The 14834-nt window shown below is 53.6% G+C and overlaps 4 protein-coding genes across 4 annotated transcripts; 2 read left to right on the forward strand and 2 right to left on the reverse strand.

Annotated features, from left to right (window-relative positions):
- Window positions 1–390: 390 nt before the first annotated feature.
- On the forward strand, window positions 391–2628 carry MAM_03555 (uncharacterized protein; the record flags this gene model as incomplete). Its single annotated transcript, XM_040822354.1, has 4 exons — window positions 391–496; window positions 552–1646; window positions 1708–2466; window positions 2540–2628. The coding sequence occupies 4 exons, from the start codon at window positions 391–393 to the stop codon at window positions 2626–2628; spliced, it is 2049 nt and encodes a 682-aa protein (XP_040679497.1).
- Window positions 2629–2778: 150 nt separating this feature from the next.
- On the reverse strand, window positions 2779–4319 carry MAM_03556 (Histone H5; the record flags this gene model as incomplete). Its single annotated transcript, XM_040822355.1, has 2 exons — window positions 2779–3692; window positions 4247–4319. The coding sequence occupies 2 exons, from the start codon at window positions 4317–4319 to the stop codon at window positions 2779–2781; spliced, it is 987 nt and encodes a 328-aa protein (XP_040679498.1).
- An 806-nt stretch (window positions 4320–5125) lies between these two features.
- Window positions 5126–8147, reverse strand: MAM_03557 (uncharacterized protein; the record flags this gene model as incomplete). The annotated part of the gene is made up of 6 exons (XM_040822356.1): window positions 5126–5350; window positions 5428–6912; window positions 6971–7156; window positions 7229–7732; window positions 7799–7904; window positions 7978–8147. The coding sequence occupies 6 exons, from the start codon at window positions 8145–8147 to the stop codon at window positions 5126–5128; spliced, it is 2676 nt and encodes an 891-aa protein (XP_040679499.1).
- Window positions 8148–12553: 4406 nt separating this feature from the next.
- MAM_03558 (C-type cyclin) lies at window positions 12554–14797 on the forward strand (the record flags this gene model as incomplete). The annotated part of the gene is made up of 1 exon (XM_040822357.1): window positions 12554–14797. The coding sequence occupies one exon, from the start codon at window positions 12554–12556 to the stop codon at window positions 14795–14797; it is 2244 nt and encodes a 747-aa protein (XP_040679500.1).
- Window positions 14798–14834: the final 37 nt, after the last annotated feature.

Here is a 14834-nt window from a genome sequence, read left to right on the forward strand (position 1 = left end):
CCTGGGGGGGGGGGGTCGTACCTTTCGGCAACGCCTACCCACTCGTGTGCGCTCTGATGTACGTTGCCGCCATTTGTTTTGGTCGAATTCGTATGACCAGCACAGGCGGCGCAGGGTTCGCCTTTGTATCGAGTATTTCTCTGCCATGGCCCCATCATGATGTGAAGTGCGTGCTTTCCCGCCGACGTTTCGCTACTACCAACGCCTGTCCTCACGACTGCTTACGTGACAAGGCTCGCCGCGTTCCTGCTGTGGCGCGAAGCTGACGAAAGAACAAAGAGTCCTTGTGATATTATCAGCTGTTCGTTGACGAAACCACTTGATCTTCAGACCAAGCCGTTCGGTCGCGCGCGTCTCCCCACTCTATGGCATAAATAGCGACGTCTCGCCATGGGGTTCCTAAACTTTCTGAACCGGAGACCGAAGGATGATGGGAAATCAGACGGCTCCTTCAGGCTCCAAAACGGCAATCCATTGGCCACAGCATCAGTGCCAAGTAAGCTCGTTCGAATGCTCCCACAGCTCAGGCAGTGCTCACAAGTTTCTGGCAGGTGTTGCAGTGCACAGCCCAGTACGACAATCATCTCTCCAAGACATGCAAAGGGCTTCAGTCGGTACCAAGAGGAGGCAGAAATGGGCCGGCTCGACGAAGCCATATTCCTTGGGAGCCCGCAGCGACCGACCAAGCACAGCCAAATCGGAGGGACGGCCAGGCTTGGCAAGACCGTCTTCAAGTCGGAGTAGGGTGTGTCTGATTGCCGAGTCGGACTCGGCATCATCAGCACTTGCCAACCCGCCCATTACTGCTTCCAGGTCATATTCATCTACGCGGACGCCTGGATATGTCGATCTTCTCGACGCGCAAGGTGGACTCAGGCCGTACGACTTCCGCGCTCGTGTACAAGCAGCTGGGGCGAGAGACTACGGCGAAGACGTTGCGGAACGTAACATGGGTGAGAATGGCGTTGATGTCCGGAGTGCTGCTGCACAAGTGTTCTACGAGCAAAAAAGGCGAATGTCTGTCACGACTTTTTCCAGCATGAGCCATATTTTAGAGGCAGATGCTTCTACATATGCCGGTAGTGAAGCGGGCGATAGTATGAGCCAAATCGAGCGTTCGGTGTATTCACCAACTAGGTCATTGTCCAGGTATTCAATGGATCCGAGGCAAGAAGTCAGTGCATTGGCCGTTGGCACATCTACAACGCTTGAAAACACCAAGAGGGCAGTCAAATCTCCCAAGTTGGCATGCAAAGGGACGGGGCAGGCGGCCAGTCCTCGTCGAGACCAACCTCTCTCAACCCCAGCCAGCCACCTGCAGCCTCACAAACGAAACAGTTCCCGTGGACGGTCACCGTCGACCAGAAATTGGATCTCGACCGAACAACCGGTCGCTGGAAAGACGCGAAACGACCGTTGGGAATCCCGGCATCTTAGTGTCAGCGAATCACGAGCCAGGTCTCTTTCGCCCCCTTCTGTCCCTCGATATCGACCAGATAGTAGCATGACTACCATGCACGAAGAGGACGACCGTTCTGACTCCATGTCACAACCCATCCCACGGAGAGATGACGTCCGGAATGACAGTACCGGGGGCAGACAGAAATCGGACGAGGAACATTCCGAGTACGACATTCCGTCGCCACGTAAGTAGCAGGTTCCTTACACGTCGAATTTTGTTGTAACTGAATGCTTACTTCCTTTCAGGCCGCACTCATCCGCCGTACCACTTGGATGCCGCACCAGCTGCTTCGCCGCAATACCATGCAGAGTGGCAAACTGCAATCCAACGTGCCGTTGAGGAATCCCTAGCCAAGCTGCCACTCTCGGCGGATCTGAAGGCACTCATGGAACTGACACAGGGCGGGACTTCCCTCGACGATATTCTCCGAGGAGTACCCCTTCGCCATTCTTCGCTGCATCAAGGTTCTATTATGAGTACGACGCCAACGACAGACTTTTCCGACTACGCAAGCAGCCACACTGGACGCCCTCACAGCCGGCATACTGCTACTACGTCTATTGATTCCTCTGCGAGAATAGATGTGCACCACAAGAGCGCACTGAGCACTCAAGAAGACAAAAGCTTCTTAGGGGACCAGTGGCAAGGTTCACCGCAACTCACGTCAGTAGACGACGAGGAGGAGCCCGCGGGTACGGATACGTCAACTGCGCCGACTCCTCCATTGAAGAGGACGCAGAATATCAAGACAGGCATTCTAGATGATGGCATCATGGAACTGGAGGAGTATGAATGCTTAACGTCGGACTACTCTGATGTCGATTCCTTCACTGAGAAACGTCGGCAAGTACTCGACGACGATGAGACCAAATTATTCAACGACGGGGGCTTTGGGGATATCAGCAACAACCTTCCTGGTATTGTGAGCGCGCGGGAGCCTAAGAATTGCATGATTTGTATCATCTTGGCCAACATGCAGGGGCGTCCTGTGGAAACAGAGCCGTGTACGCATGATGGATCAATGACACGAAAGCAACGTCTTCGAGCCTTGGGGTATGATTACGACTCGGAAGATAGTGACACAGAACGCGACTCGGCGTCGACCAAGGGCCGGGCCAGAACCAAGAAGCTTACAGCTGGGAGCAATGGCGGCCTGCGCCGCCTGAAGCTTGTGGATGACCGCATTGACGAAGCTAGCGAGGAAGAGGGAGGCGAGACTACGTCGAACAGGAAATGGCCAGAGCTAAGAAGAAAGTCGAAGTTTCCCCAAGGAAGAACAGGTCCCGTCATGCGACAACAAGGCGAAGCAGAGTATGCTACAGACACGGAATAATGTCTGACGGGCTTGAAGCAAAGGGCCGGGCTGGCAAGACCCTTATGGCATTCTTTTTAAAACTTTTCATTTCTTTTTCCTTGATGTATTTTTTCTTCTTCTTCTTCTTTTTCTTCTTCTTCTTCTTTTTCTTCTTCTTCTTCTTCTTCTTCTTCTTCTTCTTTTTCTTCTTCTTCTTCTTTTTCTTCTTCTTCTTCTTTTTCTTCTTCTTCTTCTTTTTCTTCTTCTTCTTCTTTTTCTTCTTCTTCTTCTTTTTCTTCTTCTTCTTCTTTTTCTTCTTCTTCTTCTTTTTCTTCTTCTTCTTCTTTTTCTTCTTCTTCTTCTTTTTCTTCTTCTTCTTCTTTTTCTTCTTCTTCTTCTTTTTCTTCTTCTTCTTCTTTTTCTTCTTCTTCTTCTTTTTCTTCTTCTTCTTCTTTTTCTTCTTCTTCTTCTTTTTCTTCTTCTTCTTCTTTTTCTTCTTCTTCTTCTTTTTCTTCTTCTTCTTCTTTTTCTTCTTCTTCTTCTTTTTCTTCTTCTTCTTCTTTTTCTTCTTCTTCTTCTTTTTCTTCTTCTTCTTCTTTTTCTTCTTCTTCTTCTTTTTCTTCTTCTTCTTCTTCTTCTTCTTCTTCTTCTTCTTCTTCTTCTTCTTCTTCTTCTTCTTCTTCTTCTTCTTCTTCTTCTTCTTCTTCTTCTTCTTCTTCTTCTTCTTCTTCTTCTTCTTCTTCTTCTTCTTCTTCTTCTTCTTCTTCTTCTTCTTCTTCTTCTTCTTCTTCTTCTTCTTCTTCTTCTTCTTCTTCTTCTTCTTCTTCTTCTTCTTCTTCTTCTTCTTCTTCTTCTTCTTCTTCTTCTTCTTCTTCTTCTTTTTCTTCTTTTTCTTCTTCTTCTTCTTCTTCTTTTTCTTTTTCTTTTTGCCGTTTCCTGAAGCAAGGGACAGTGGGATACATATATACGCCTTTACGAGAACGTGGGGAAATGGTTTTCGTTTTTTCGTTTTTGCAGGATTTAGCGATGCGCACGGGAATCGGCCGACTTGGTGGACTGGCCACTACTTATACCCAACACAAATTTCCCTTTTCCTTTGTCTTTTGACCAGGCATGAAACACATGTTCCGTTGGTACAGACGGGCGTTCATTCGGATTCTCGACATGACGAGGCTGTGGTGATGTCTTGATTCACCAGGCGACAACGAACAAGACCGTGTGTGTCCATGCCGCGGGCGCAGATACGTGATAGCGGCGCAGCTGACAATTTCAATATCCATGTAGCACTGTACCACTCGGGAGTCTGGGAGCACAAGAAACCCGCACAAGCAAGGGCCAAGGAAAGTCAGATTGCAACCTTGCTCCGTACCAGGTTCGTCTGAGACACGTGCGTACATACATGCATCCGTCGGTGATTCCAGACCAGACCACCGGGTCGCCTGCCGAGGCAAGCCAAGACCAACCAGCAAGGCCCAAGAGTCAAGACGGACGAAGCAAAGCGCGAGTCCTAGTGACGGTGTTGCAGAGATCTGGGACGGCGAGGGCGGCTGAGGAGGCAGACATGGGAACCCCATCGGCTTGCGCTCCGTGGCGGATCGACAGGTCGAGCGGAGGGAGCCAGCCAGGGAGGACAGGATTCAGGAGCTGGCGTGGCCAAATAGAGTTCGGACGGTGGGTGCACAGGCAATCACGGGCAATCACAGCCTACAGGGGCCTCTGGCAGGGTGGCACTGGCCTCAGCGGCGCTTCAGCTGCCGAGGACGCTGAAGCCTTGGGGAAATGGCCTGCCTCGACGCAGGCGGAACCAACCAGTGTAAGAAAAAGAGTGGGGCCCGAGGTGTTGCGTGCCAAATTTATCGAACCGTAAATAGGTAGCCTTATTCTAAGTTACCGCCTTGGTCTGCCTAGGCCCTCTAGGGACTTGCATGTACATGATTTTCAAGAGAGCGCACAGTGCCAGTTTCTCCGCCTCATCAATGCTCCAGATCAACGAACGTCACGGCATTGCGGATCCAACAGACTCGACACGTCGGTGGATCTGCTTTGAGCTGGTCGCTGAGGACGATGCTCTCATCATCGCACGCGTTCGACTGCCGCGCCACCCTGATGCCCTACCAACAAACAGTAGGTGAAGAGGACGAGCAATATTCAATCGCGTGCGACATGTCCGCGGTCCGTTTCGTGAGGCAGAGACTCTCTACTGGAGTGGTATAATGTAATCCTGTTTTACCTGCCCATGATGCCGAGAAACTAGTTGCAACGAGTTGCGACAACAAAAAAAAAGGAGAGACCTAGTTACATGATACAAGTGTGCATGGAATGCAAAAGAAATGCGTGACAAGTCGCAAACAGCACACGGGGCGGGATATTTACACGGCCGTCCGCTTGTCTGCTTGCATGCTTAGAGCGAGCAGTTCGTCGACAAACGCGGACTCCAGGGCCTTGGCGTGGCCCGGCATCTTGGTCTCGCCCGTAGCGGTGGCAGTGTAGTAGTTGCCCAACTTTCTCTGCGTGTCGGCCTGGGAGCGTCCATGTTTCGGCTCGGAGCCCTGTTGTTGGAGAACCTGTGTGTCGGGGCTGCTCCCTTCTTTTGTCTGCATTGTTGGGTGTTGAGTTAGAATGCAGCTGCTTATAGACACGTCTGTGGCGGGCGGATGGGGTCGTGACGTACCTCGTGGACCTTGATCGATATCTCTTGTGATACCATGATGCCGCCAAAGGCGTGGGACTGCTTATCTTGGCTTTTGTGCTTGGGAGCCTCCTTGGCAGCAGGGGAGAGGCCCGGCGCAGGGGGCTTCAGGGACTCGTCGAAGCTTCCGTCGTCGCCGTTGTACAGCGAGCTGGGCTGCGACGTCGCCTTGGACAGCTCTTCTTGGCTCTTGGTAGGCGCCAGCGAGATGGCGGACGCGTTTTGCCGCCGGCCAAGTGCGTGACGTGGGAACCTGCCCATGGCCCGGGAGAGGAGCCTGCTGCCGAGCGTTGGTGCCGAGCTGGACTGGCCGGCGGACATGTCGTGCACCGTTGACGACATGTCACGGTGGACCATGTGCGAAAACTCGACGTGGTGGGAAGAGCCCTCGTATGTGAGCTGGCGCATCTTGAAGAAGCTGAGGGACGTGAACTCGCACGAAGCCAAGGCGACGCCTGCGTGAATCGGCAGCACGAGCTGGAAGGCGATAAGGGTGCATGTTGAGAGAGATTTGCCTTCGACGGCACCGGCGCAGGGCAGCTGGACTTCCTTGGGCAACAAGGTCGCCTCGTCAAAGGCCTCGTCGCCGAGCAAGTCTTGCAGCGCCGAGATGCCGTCTCCGAGGGCGGCAACAAAAGCTGCCTCCTGCGGCGAGTTGGCCTTGTGGTTCCTCAGCTTGAGCAGAACCGTTGAAAGCGCCATGCCGCGGATGGTGTCCAGGAACCCGACTTGCAAGGGCTCAAGCTGCTTGATACTCAGGGGAACGGACGGCAGCAGGTTCCTGGCCGTCTTTTGAGCGAGCACGTCGAAGCCGCCCTTGTGAAGGCGCGCGCGCACGGAGAACATGCCCACATGGACGCCGGGAGTGAGCATGCTGGACTTGTCCTTCTGGCTGGCCATGTTTTGCAGCCGAGCCTCCAGGTCGGGCGTCTTGATTTGCATGCTGGATCGAATCGCGCCGGCAACCTGGTGGACTTCGGCAAATCGGTACCCGGCCGCTTGGAGCTTATCGACCTCTCGCTTGCTTTCGACCTGGCGAACAAGGAACATGAGGCAACCACGGCCGTATTCTTGGTCATTGTGCTGGAACCCCTTTTCTGCCACGTTGAGCTCGTCTTTGCGCGTCTTTTGCCAGGTGCCTGGAGCCTTGGATGAGTCACCAGTAACAAAGATTTCGTCCCACAGGGTTCCGACTCCCGTGAGAGTCTCCTTGGTCTTTGTGGCGAGGGCGTCTGCAGTCACGCAAAAGAGCTCTCTCAGAATGATGTCGTAGTCTTCTACGAGGACGCCGTCGTCGCCGATGAGTCTGACGCCTGCCCTACCAATGTTGCGCTCCTGGGCGAGGAAAGCGACGTGGCTGGCCATCTTGTCCATGACTTTGGCAATGGTATCCCAGTTTCGAGAGGCGCGGAACATCCAGTGGAAGAGAGGGTGGCTTGTGTTGAAGACGTCATCATTGGACTGCCGCTGTTGTTAGCCAGTACCGAGGGATACGAGAAGCGATGACGGGACGAGGCCAACCAACCTTGGGCAAGTATGTGTCTGTGACGACTTCACTTGGCAAGTAACCGTCCTGATTAAGCATGATGCGGCCCTTGTCGTCAAAGACGCCGGCCGCCAAGACGACTTGCTGAGACTTGCTGGCGTATTCTCGTCTCACCCAGCCAGAGTAGACGGCCATACCAGTCATGACTACGCCAGCAGCGATAGACTTATCCCCCCTCGCAAGTCAGCAGGACAGCTCTTGACGCCCACAGCTCCCAGACGGGCAGGGCAAGCTTACCAGGCAAATAACGATGACCATGGCATCCTGACGGGATACCTCCTTGGTCTTGGTGCGTCGGGTCATTGTATATCGCGTGCCGACAGCCGCACACCAATGCATGCCAGACACGGCTCCCGCGAGGACCACGGCACAACCCAGCCGTTTCCACCAGGCATTGTTCCATGTATTTTCAAAGACGAAGAAGAGCGCGAGAGCAGTCGTACTGGCAAGGACCGAGATGATAATCGAGCCAATCAGATAAGACAGTTTGTAAGAGGCATCGTAGTTGCTGATGGAAGCGTCCGCCAGATAGTGCATCCCGGAAATGGCGCCTCCAGCGAGCAACCCGGCCATGGCAATTCGCCACCATCGAATTCGGCTGCTCCCACTGACACCCAGGAATGCGAGAATGAGCACGAAGATGGGGACGAGCAGAGACATGACGGTTAGGGTGGTGGAGTAGGCGATCTGGAAGGCTTCGTCGCCGTCAAGCATGTAGATGGCTCGGTTGCCGATGAAGTGCTAAGTGGAGCATAGTATGTCAGTGATCAGCCCGTCGATTCTCTCCTCCAAACAAACATCAGGTACGGCGTGTGACGCAACGAAGAGCTTGCATGTAATGGTGTTGGTGTACCGTACCATTGACCAAATAGCAATACCGCCCATGCCAATAGCCGCGCCGATGAGTAACAATCTGGTCCACGAATGTCAGCAACGTCGCGTCACTCTCCGTGACTAAGGAGGCAGCAGGTCTTGTCACCACGTACAGGTTATGTATTCCTCTGTGATGCGTTCTCTTCCTAATCAACTCGAGAGTTGTGCTCGTGCCAACCAAGCTAATGGCAAAACTCAAGCTCACAAATCCCGCGTTGAAGGAATACGGCACCATCTTGCCCGTATAGTCCTCCAGCAACTGTTGCGTCGAATGGGTAGCCATCTTTGTCTCACACACTGCCTGCCAGCGACGTAGAAAGATTGACAGCACAAGACAGAGACAGACGTGGTAATCGACCCGGATGCATGTCCTAAACTAAAATTTAGACGCAATCGGGAACCAACTGACTGGTCTCGCGAGGAACAGAGCTACCATCACAACTTATATGAGGAGCGGGGTGGACATCGGGGGAGTGTGCCTGATATATCTATTACATAGCATCGGTTAAGCCAGGGAGCACAAAGGCTCAACCACGGGACCGGGACCGTGCAACATCGCCCTTTGCATGATGGAGAAGAGACCTACGAAATTTGTGCCGTGTGTATGTGCGATGCGATGCGAGACGGTATAATACGATGCCATAACTAGCGCCAGTCGGTCCCGTGCGGGTGGATGAGCCATTGTGCCCATCGTACTTACTTTGTTTCCAGCATTGTTACGATACGTGACCGAACGGAAGAACCGCGTAGATGATACGTGGGGTCCAAACTTTGTGCATCATCCGCGTGGCGGTAGAACAGCGCTCAGGTCGCGCGAATTGGGTCCGGGTGAAAGACGAGGTGACGGACACAGACATGTGCCCAGAGTGCGTATCAGGAAACTGGTGGTTCTTCCTTTCCTTCTTGAGGCCGATGAGGACTTCGGGTCGGCAGTCCACACCGGGAGGTACGTGGCACTTTGACCAAAGGTGATGGGATGGACTTGATGGAGGCTGACGGTCCCACGAAACAAAGCAGCCAACAAGAGACATGTTCCTATAAACGGTCCCATACAATAGAATAAAGATGGTGCTCTGCCGCAACAACGGTTATCCCTGCCGCCCCGTTGGCCGCCCCGTTCGCCCTCCACCGGCAGTGCCGGGGGCGGATCGTAGAGTCTGGATGTTTGCTGGTCGTTGACTCGTCTTTGCCGCCCGTCATTCGTCTGTTCCCAGCTTCGTCCCTGGAAAAATAACCGAGGCCCTGGTAACCAACCAGTACGGAGTACACTACCAGTACCTGTGTGGGCGTGGCTGTCAAACTCTACCGGGAACCGCGGCCATACAAGTTGTGAAGCTCTGAAAAGCGAAAAGCCACAGCTCGGCCAAACCGCTTTGGGCAGCCAGTCCAAGGCACGGGCCCTTGTTCACGCAAGAATAAGTCGACGCCAGCTTATCGAAAAAAGAACGCATATGGATAATGGGTGCGGCTGAATCGGGGCTCAAGGACTCACAGGACGTAGTTGGTAGCTTGAGGCGGAGTTCGCGCCCGCTACCTGACTGGCAAATAGCCCAAGGTGGAAGAGGCAAAGAGAAAACAAATTGTCCGCCTAGGAAGTGCGTTGCAGAGATGTTTACGACAAAAACAAAGTTGCCCCGCGAGTCGGTTCGCAAACCGCGATCGATGCCCGCGGGGCAAAGGAAAAAAGTAAACCCCTGGTGACCAGCCAGCTGGCGAGCTTGGTTTGCTTACGTATACATAAAGGTGGTCCCTCGGAGCTAGCACGGATTCTGCCCAAGGAAAAGCAGAACCACGAACCACGAACAGCAAACAACAAACCACGCCTGGCTTCAGTCTTGATCGCGGGCGACACATACGTCGAGAATGAGACGGCTCTACAAGACGCAACAAGACGCAATTCTTGCTCCTTTGGGCTAATGGAAACCTTGCAAACGAGGGGACCGTGCAGTTGCATACCCTATGGCCTTCACCAAGAGATGCCCAGGTGTCGACGCCACGATTTGCTTCGACCTCTTGACCATCACTTTGGAATGTGATTCGCGGCGACCTACCCAGGCAGCTATGCGTGGGCAAATACGGACTACTCCGTATGTATAGAGCAGAATCACAAGCTGACGATGGCGGCATGACCTTTCGTTTTGCCGCCGCTCAGATCGAGTTAGAGTTGGCCGAAGCCGGGATGATCCCCCGGCGGGATTTCCTTTTTTTTTTTTTCCTTTTTTCCTCCCTTTTTCTCTTCAGTGCGGCGCGGTCATGGCATACGTGCAAACGCAGACGACCAGAGGAATGGTGGTTCCTTTCTTTTCCTTCTTTTTCACCTTGCCTCCCAGTTTTACCAGTCATGTCACTTGTACGTAAGATATGCCTTGTTACCGCAGATTTCGGACTCGGGACGAATGATGATGCTGGGCGACTGGAGGAGTCGGTCCGCTTCGATGCAACCTCATGTCGACGTTGGCTGTCAAAAGAGGGTAGATAAGACCCTGGGGTTTACCCCAATCATCAGCCGACCCCGGCTCCTTGTTTGGCTGCAATGACATGTACTAGTTAATATAATTTACCGAGTGTCCTTGGTCTCGACTCTTGACTGGCTACGTATGCGTGCGGGCGTCTCTGTCGCATCTCGCAGACCACTGCCGCGAAACAGACCAGTAGACACCATCTCTAGCAGTCGACAACACCAAGGCCAGATGTGCGGACATGCTCAACGTTCCCAACTCTGGCCGTCGCGTCTCTCCCCTCCGCTCACTCCGCCAACCTGGGCGTCGTATCGCGGGAAGTATGCTTCATCCGGCCTCATGGACCAAGAGTCTCTCGTCAAACGGGCGACGGAGGTTCCCCCATCATTACCAAATCCAATAGTCCAAGTCTAGGCCTGACCAGCACTGGCAATCGGTGAGAACAAACGAAAGCACAAAAAGAGAAGGCCAACGGACGACGGTCCGCCTTCTTCGCTATAGGAAAAGCATCACAAGGACCCGTGCAAGTCTGTCTGGTCTTTTGGCCGGAAAAAAAAAAAGAAAAAAAAACAAAGACGTGCTAGTGCGTGAGGCTCCAGAAACTATTGAGCGTAGTCCGATTATGTACATGTATACCGCTCCCTGCCCAGAGTCCGAGAGAACAGGGAGCAGTCTAGAATCGCCGTGGGCAGTGGCCATGGTACGATGGAGGTTGAAAAAGAAAGTTTTCACCGCGACAGAAGCAGCCCAACCAGCGAGGAAAGGAAAAGAAAAAAAAAAAGACCAAGAACCGCCTCAAGTTGGTGTCGTTCGCCTCGTGACATGACCATTCGCACGTCCTCCCAAGGCGGTGGCTTCACGACCCTCTGCGCTCGGCGCCTCGCCCTCAAAGCCACAACGGCCGCGTTTTTGCGATCCACCACGATTCACGACGATGACCCATGTCCACCACTCATGAGCAAGCATCATCTCAGGCAGCACCCTATTTTTGTCTCCTACTTTCGCCTTTCCACTTCAGGGGCCTTTTCAGCCCGTCGAAACAACGCGCCCGTCTTCATCTCTGCCCCGTATCCAATGTCCAGCTGTCTCGATCCTCCTCCCTGCCTTTCTATTTCGGTCACGTCCGGCCCAATCGAGCAATTTCAGGTCCGAATGTGGTTCTCCCACATGCGGAGAACGGGACCTCCCTCAGCCATCCATCCACCTCTCGTGCGGACAAGAGCCTGGGCGTCCGCCGCCACACAGAACTCGTTTCCAAAGTCATCCCAAATAGGCCTCTGCAGCCGTCAAGCTCGCAGACACGCACGGGCAGACTGAACATGTGAAAAATCGTTTGTTGTTTTCCTCTTCTTTTTCTCTCTTCTCTCCTTGTTGCCTCTCCCCCGGCCCATGCCGTTCCTGTCGCCCGCCAGTTCGTTCTTGGAGTCATCGTGGGACGACGCCTCCACCAAACTTCGGCATCGTCATCTCATGATACGCAAGAGCTTGCGGCTGTGAGCAACATGTCTACCTAATGATAATGGAGTAGTATACGGAGTACAGAATGAGCGTTTGTGTCTGCGTCAAGAACGGCTACAACTTGCCAGATTGGCTAAACCATTCCGCAAAGGGAAAGAAAAAGCAAGCCAAGACACCCATCACGAGCCAACGGCGTTGCCTCAATTTCTTTTCTTTTTTGCTCAACCTGCTCATGGCACCTTGGATGCCGATTGGACACCTTGTGCCGGTCACTTGCACCTGGCCCTTACGGACATCAGCCACGTCGACCGCTCCGTGTTGTGGTCGTACTTCATGTATAGTAGTTATGAATTTGGCCCCTTGTCAACTGTGTGACGTCTCGGTTAATGTCATTGACCTGCGAGTGATCGATTCCCACGTATTTGAGTTGCGACTGTGTCTCCAGCTTTGTTTTCCTTTCTACTATTTCGTACGAGCCAACCCGGGTACATTTCCTTGTTTTAACCTTGTGCCACCGTTTCGCTCGAGTATCACAACACCATCGCCAATCATATCCCACAACCAACCGCAGGCCAAAGATCATTAATACGCCGCCTTCCAAGACCCGGACGAGAGATCCATCGATCCTCACACCTGAGGCTGCATGTATGGCCAAACTACACCGTACTATAGTTGAGAAGAGTCGGGAAAGAAGGAAAGAAAAAAGGAAGCAGGCCAAACCCCAGCCAAGCATTCGGCGGACACAGTAACATCCCCTAGCCGGCTTGCCAGCATGAAGATCCTCTTCTTCTGCACGGCCCACAACTCCCTCTCACAGCGGCTCTTCCTCGTTCTGTCTCGGAACCATTCCATCTCCATTGAATATGCCTTGTGCGCGGAGAAAATGATTGAGGCCGCAGATTTGGCCAAGCCACATCTCATCATATGTCCCTTCCTGACGTCTGCGGTACCGCAGCAGGTCTACGAGACGTATCTGACCCTCATTGTCCACCCTGGGCCGCCAGGAGATGCCGGCCCCAGTGCCCTCGACTGGATGCTGATGGGTGACGACGGCACCGAGGCAGACAGTCAGCGACTACTGCGCGACAACCGCTTCAATCCGGTAGGAAGAAGCCACTGGGCCGTTACCGTTCTGCAGGCCATTGCCGAGTTTGATAAAGGCCCCGTGTGGGCTTTTGATCAGTTCCCCGTCAACATCAATGACACCAGAGTGAGCAAGTCGAGTCTGTATAGGGGTCCGGTGACACATGCCGCTGTTGCAGCAATCCTCGCTGCCATTCAAAGAATTGAAGCCGCTGCGTCTTTGGCATCTAAGCCTTGTGGGGCGCCCTTGTCACCTCCTCTAACCCCCAGGCTTGATAGCATCGGCTCGGCGGTGACGGCAAACATCTCGCCCGGTCTGTCTGCAGACAGGGCGTTTGCGGAACTGTCGGTCACCACATCGGAGCCGTTTCTTGGCGGCAACACACATTACAGGCCGCTCCTCAAGGCATCAGAGAGGCACTTCGACATCAGAAAGCACACTGCCTCGGCGATATCTCGAAGGATCCGCAGTGCCGACTCTCAACCCGGCTGTCTTAGTAACTTGTTTGGGCCCAAGCTATATCTGTACGGCGGCATCATTGAGAACCCAACACTGCTCTCCTCCAAGCAGGGCCATATTGTGCCGGGAAGTATCATCGCCGTCCGGAACGAAGCGGTCTGCGTGGCGACTTGTGACAACAAAGGCATCTGGATCACACACGTGAGACAAGTCAAGGCCAAGACCGACGTCACGTTGTGGCCAAAGGTCCCTGCCGCACCGGGTCTCGAGAAGCTTGGTATTTCTACCGGTAGCCCTTCTTCCTGGTTCCATCCTCTGCTTCTCCAGACACAGTCGGAAGAGTGGGCAAAGTCGTACCACGACACCTTCCGGGAGATTTGGGTAGATTTCGTAACCGATGGGCAGCAGAGATTCGCCTACTTATATTTTGACTTCTATAACGGCGCAATGAGCACAGAGCAGTGTAGACGCATGGTCCGGTGCCTCGAGTACATCTCATCCACGGCCAATGGCCGAGACAAGGGCCTGCCCCTGGCCGCCGTTGTGCTCATGGGTGGTGGCTCGTATTTCAGCAACGGTATCCATCTCAATGTTATCGATTCGGCTGCTGACCCTGCCCTGGAATCGTGGTACAACATCAACGCCATCGATGATGTTGTTGAGAAGCTCCTCTTGGATCTGCCAGCCTGCGGCATCACCACAATAGCGGCCATCAGGGGCAACTGCGCCGCTGGCGGTGTCGCGCTGGCGGCCGCGTGCGACGTAGTATTAGCAGGCCAGCATGTTGTGTTGAATCCAGCATACAGGTCTCTGGGACTGTCCGGGTCCGAGTTCCACAGCGTCAGTTATCGCGGACGCTGTGGCACCAAAGGGGCCGAGATGGCTCTGCGGACCATGACGCCACTAAGCGCAGATGACGCCCGAGGCATAGGCATCGTCGACTACGTACTAGACGTGGCCCCCGAGTCACTCAATGCCGCTGTGCAAGCTCATGTCGAGAACCTCTTTGCTCGCGGCGACAAACTTGGCCCGACACCATGGGCAAAGACCGGCGCATGGAAGCGCAACGTGGATACTTCTCCCGCGGGCTTGGCACTCGCTCGCACGGCGGAGCTTGGGCAGATGTCAATGGACTTTTGGAGTGCTCGCTCTGAGAGGTATCACTCTCGTCGAAGGAGCTTTGTGCGTAAAGTGAAGCCGTCGTCTACACCATTGAGGTTTGCGACGCACCGGCGGGAGGAGGGAATGATGGATGATGAGGAACAAGACACATTCGACTCGGTCGAGTGGTTTGCCGAGAAGTCGATGCAGAGTCTGAAAAGGAACCTTTCGGACAGGGCCGTCCGATCAATCAAGGACTTTTTCCGTGGTTGTGATAATTACGAGAGAAGGAATGTCGACAGTTCGATGGGTCGGGATGATGAGAAGTTTGGGGCAGGCGCGACCGTTTTTGGCTGCTATTATAACAATTAATAATCATTAGCGAGTTAGCGAGCGACTCGGGCCCTTC

This window comes from Metarhizium album, assembly GCF_000804445.1.
Source record: "Metarhizium album ARSEF 1941 chromosome Unknown scaffold_7, whole genome shotgun sequence".
NCBI classification, from domain to species: domain Eukaryota; kingdom Fungi; phylum Ascomycota; class Sordariomycetes; order Hypocreales; family Clavicipitaceae; genus Metarhizium; species Metarhizium album.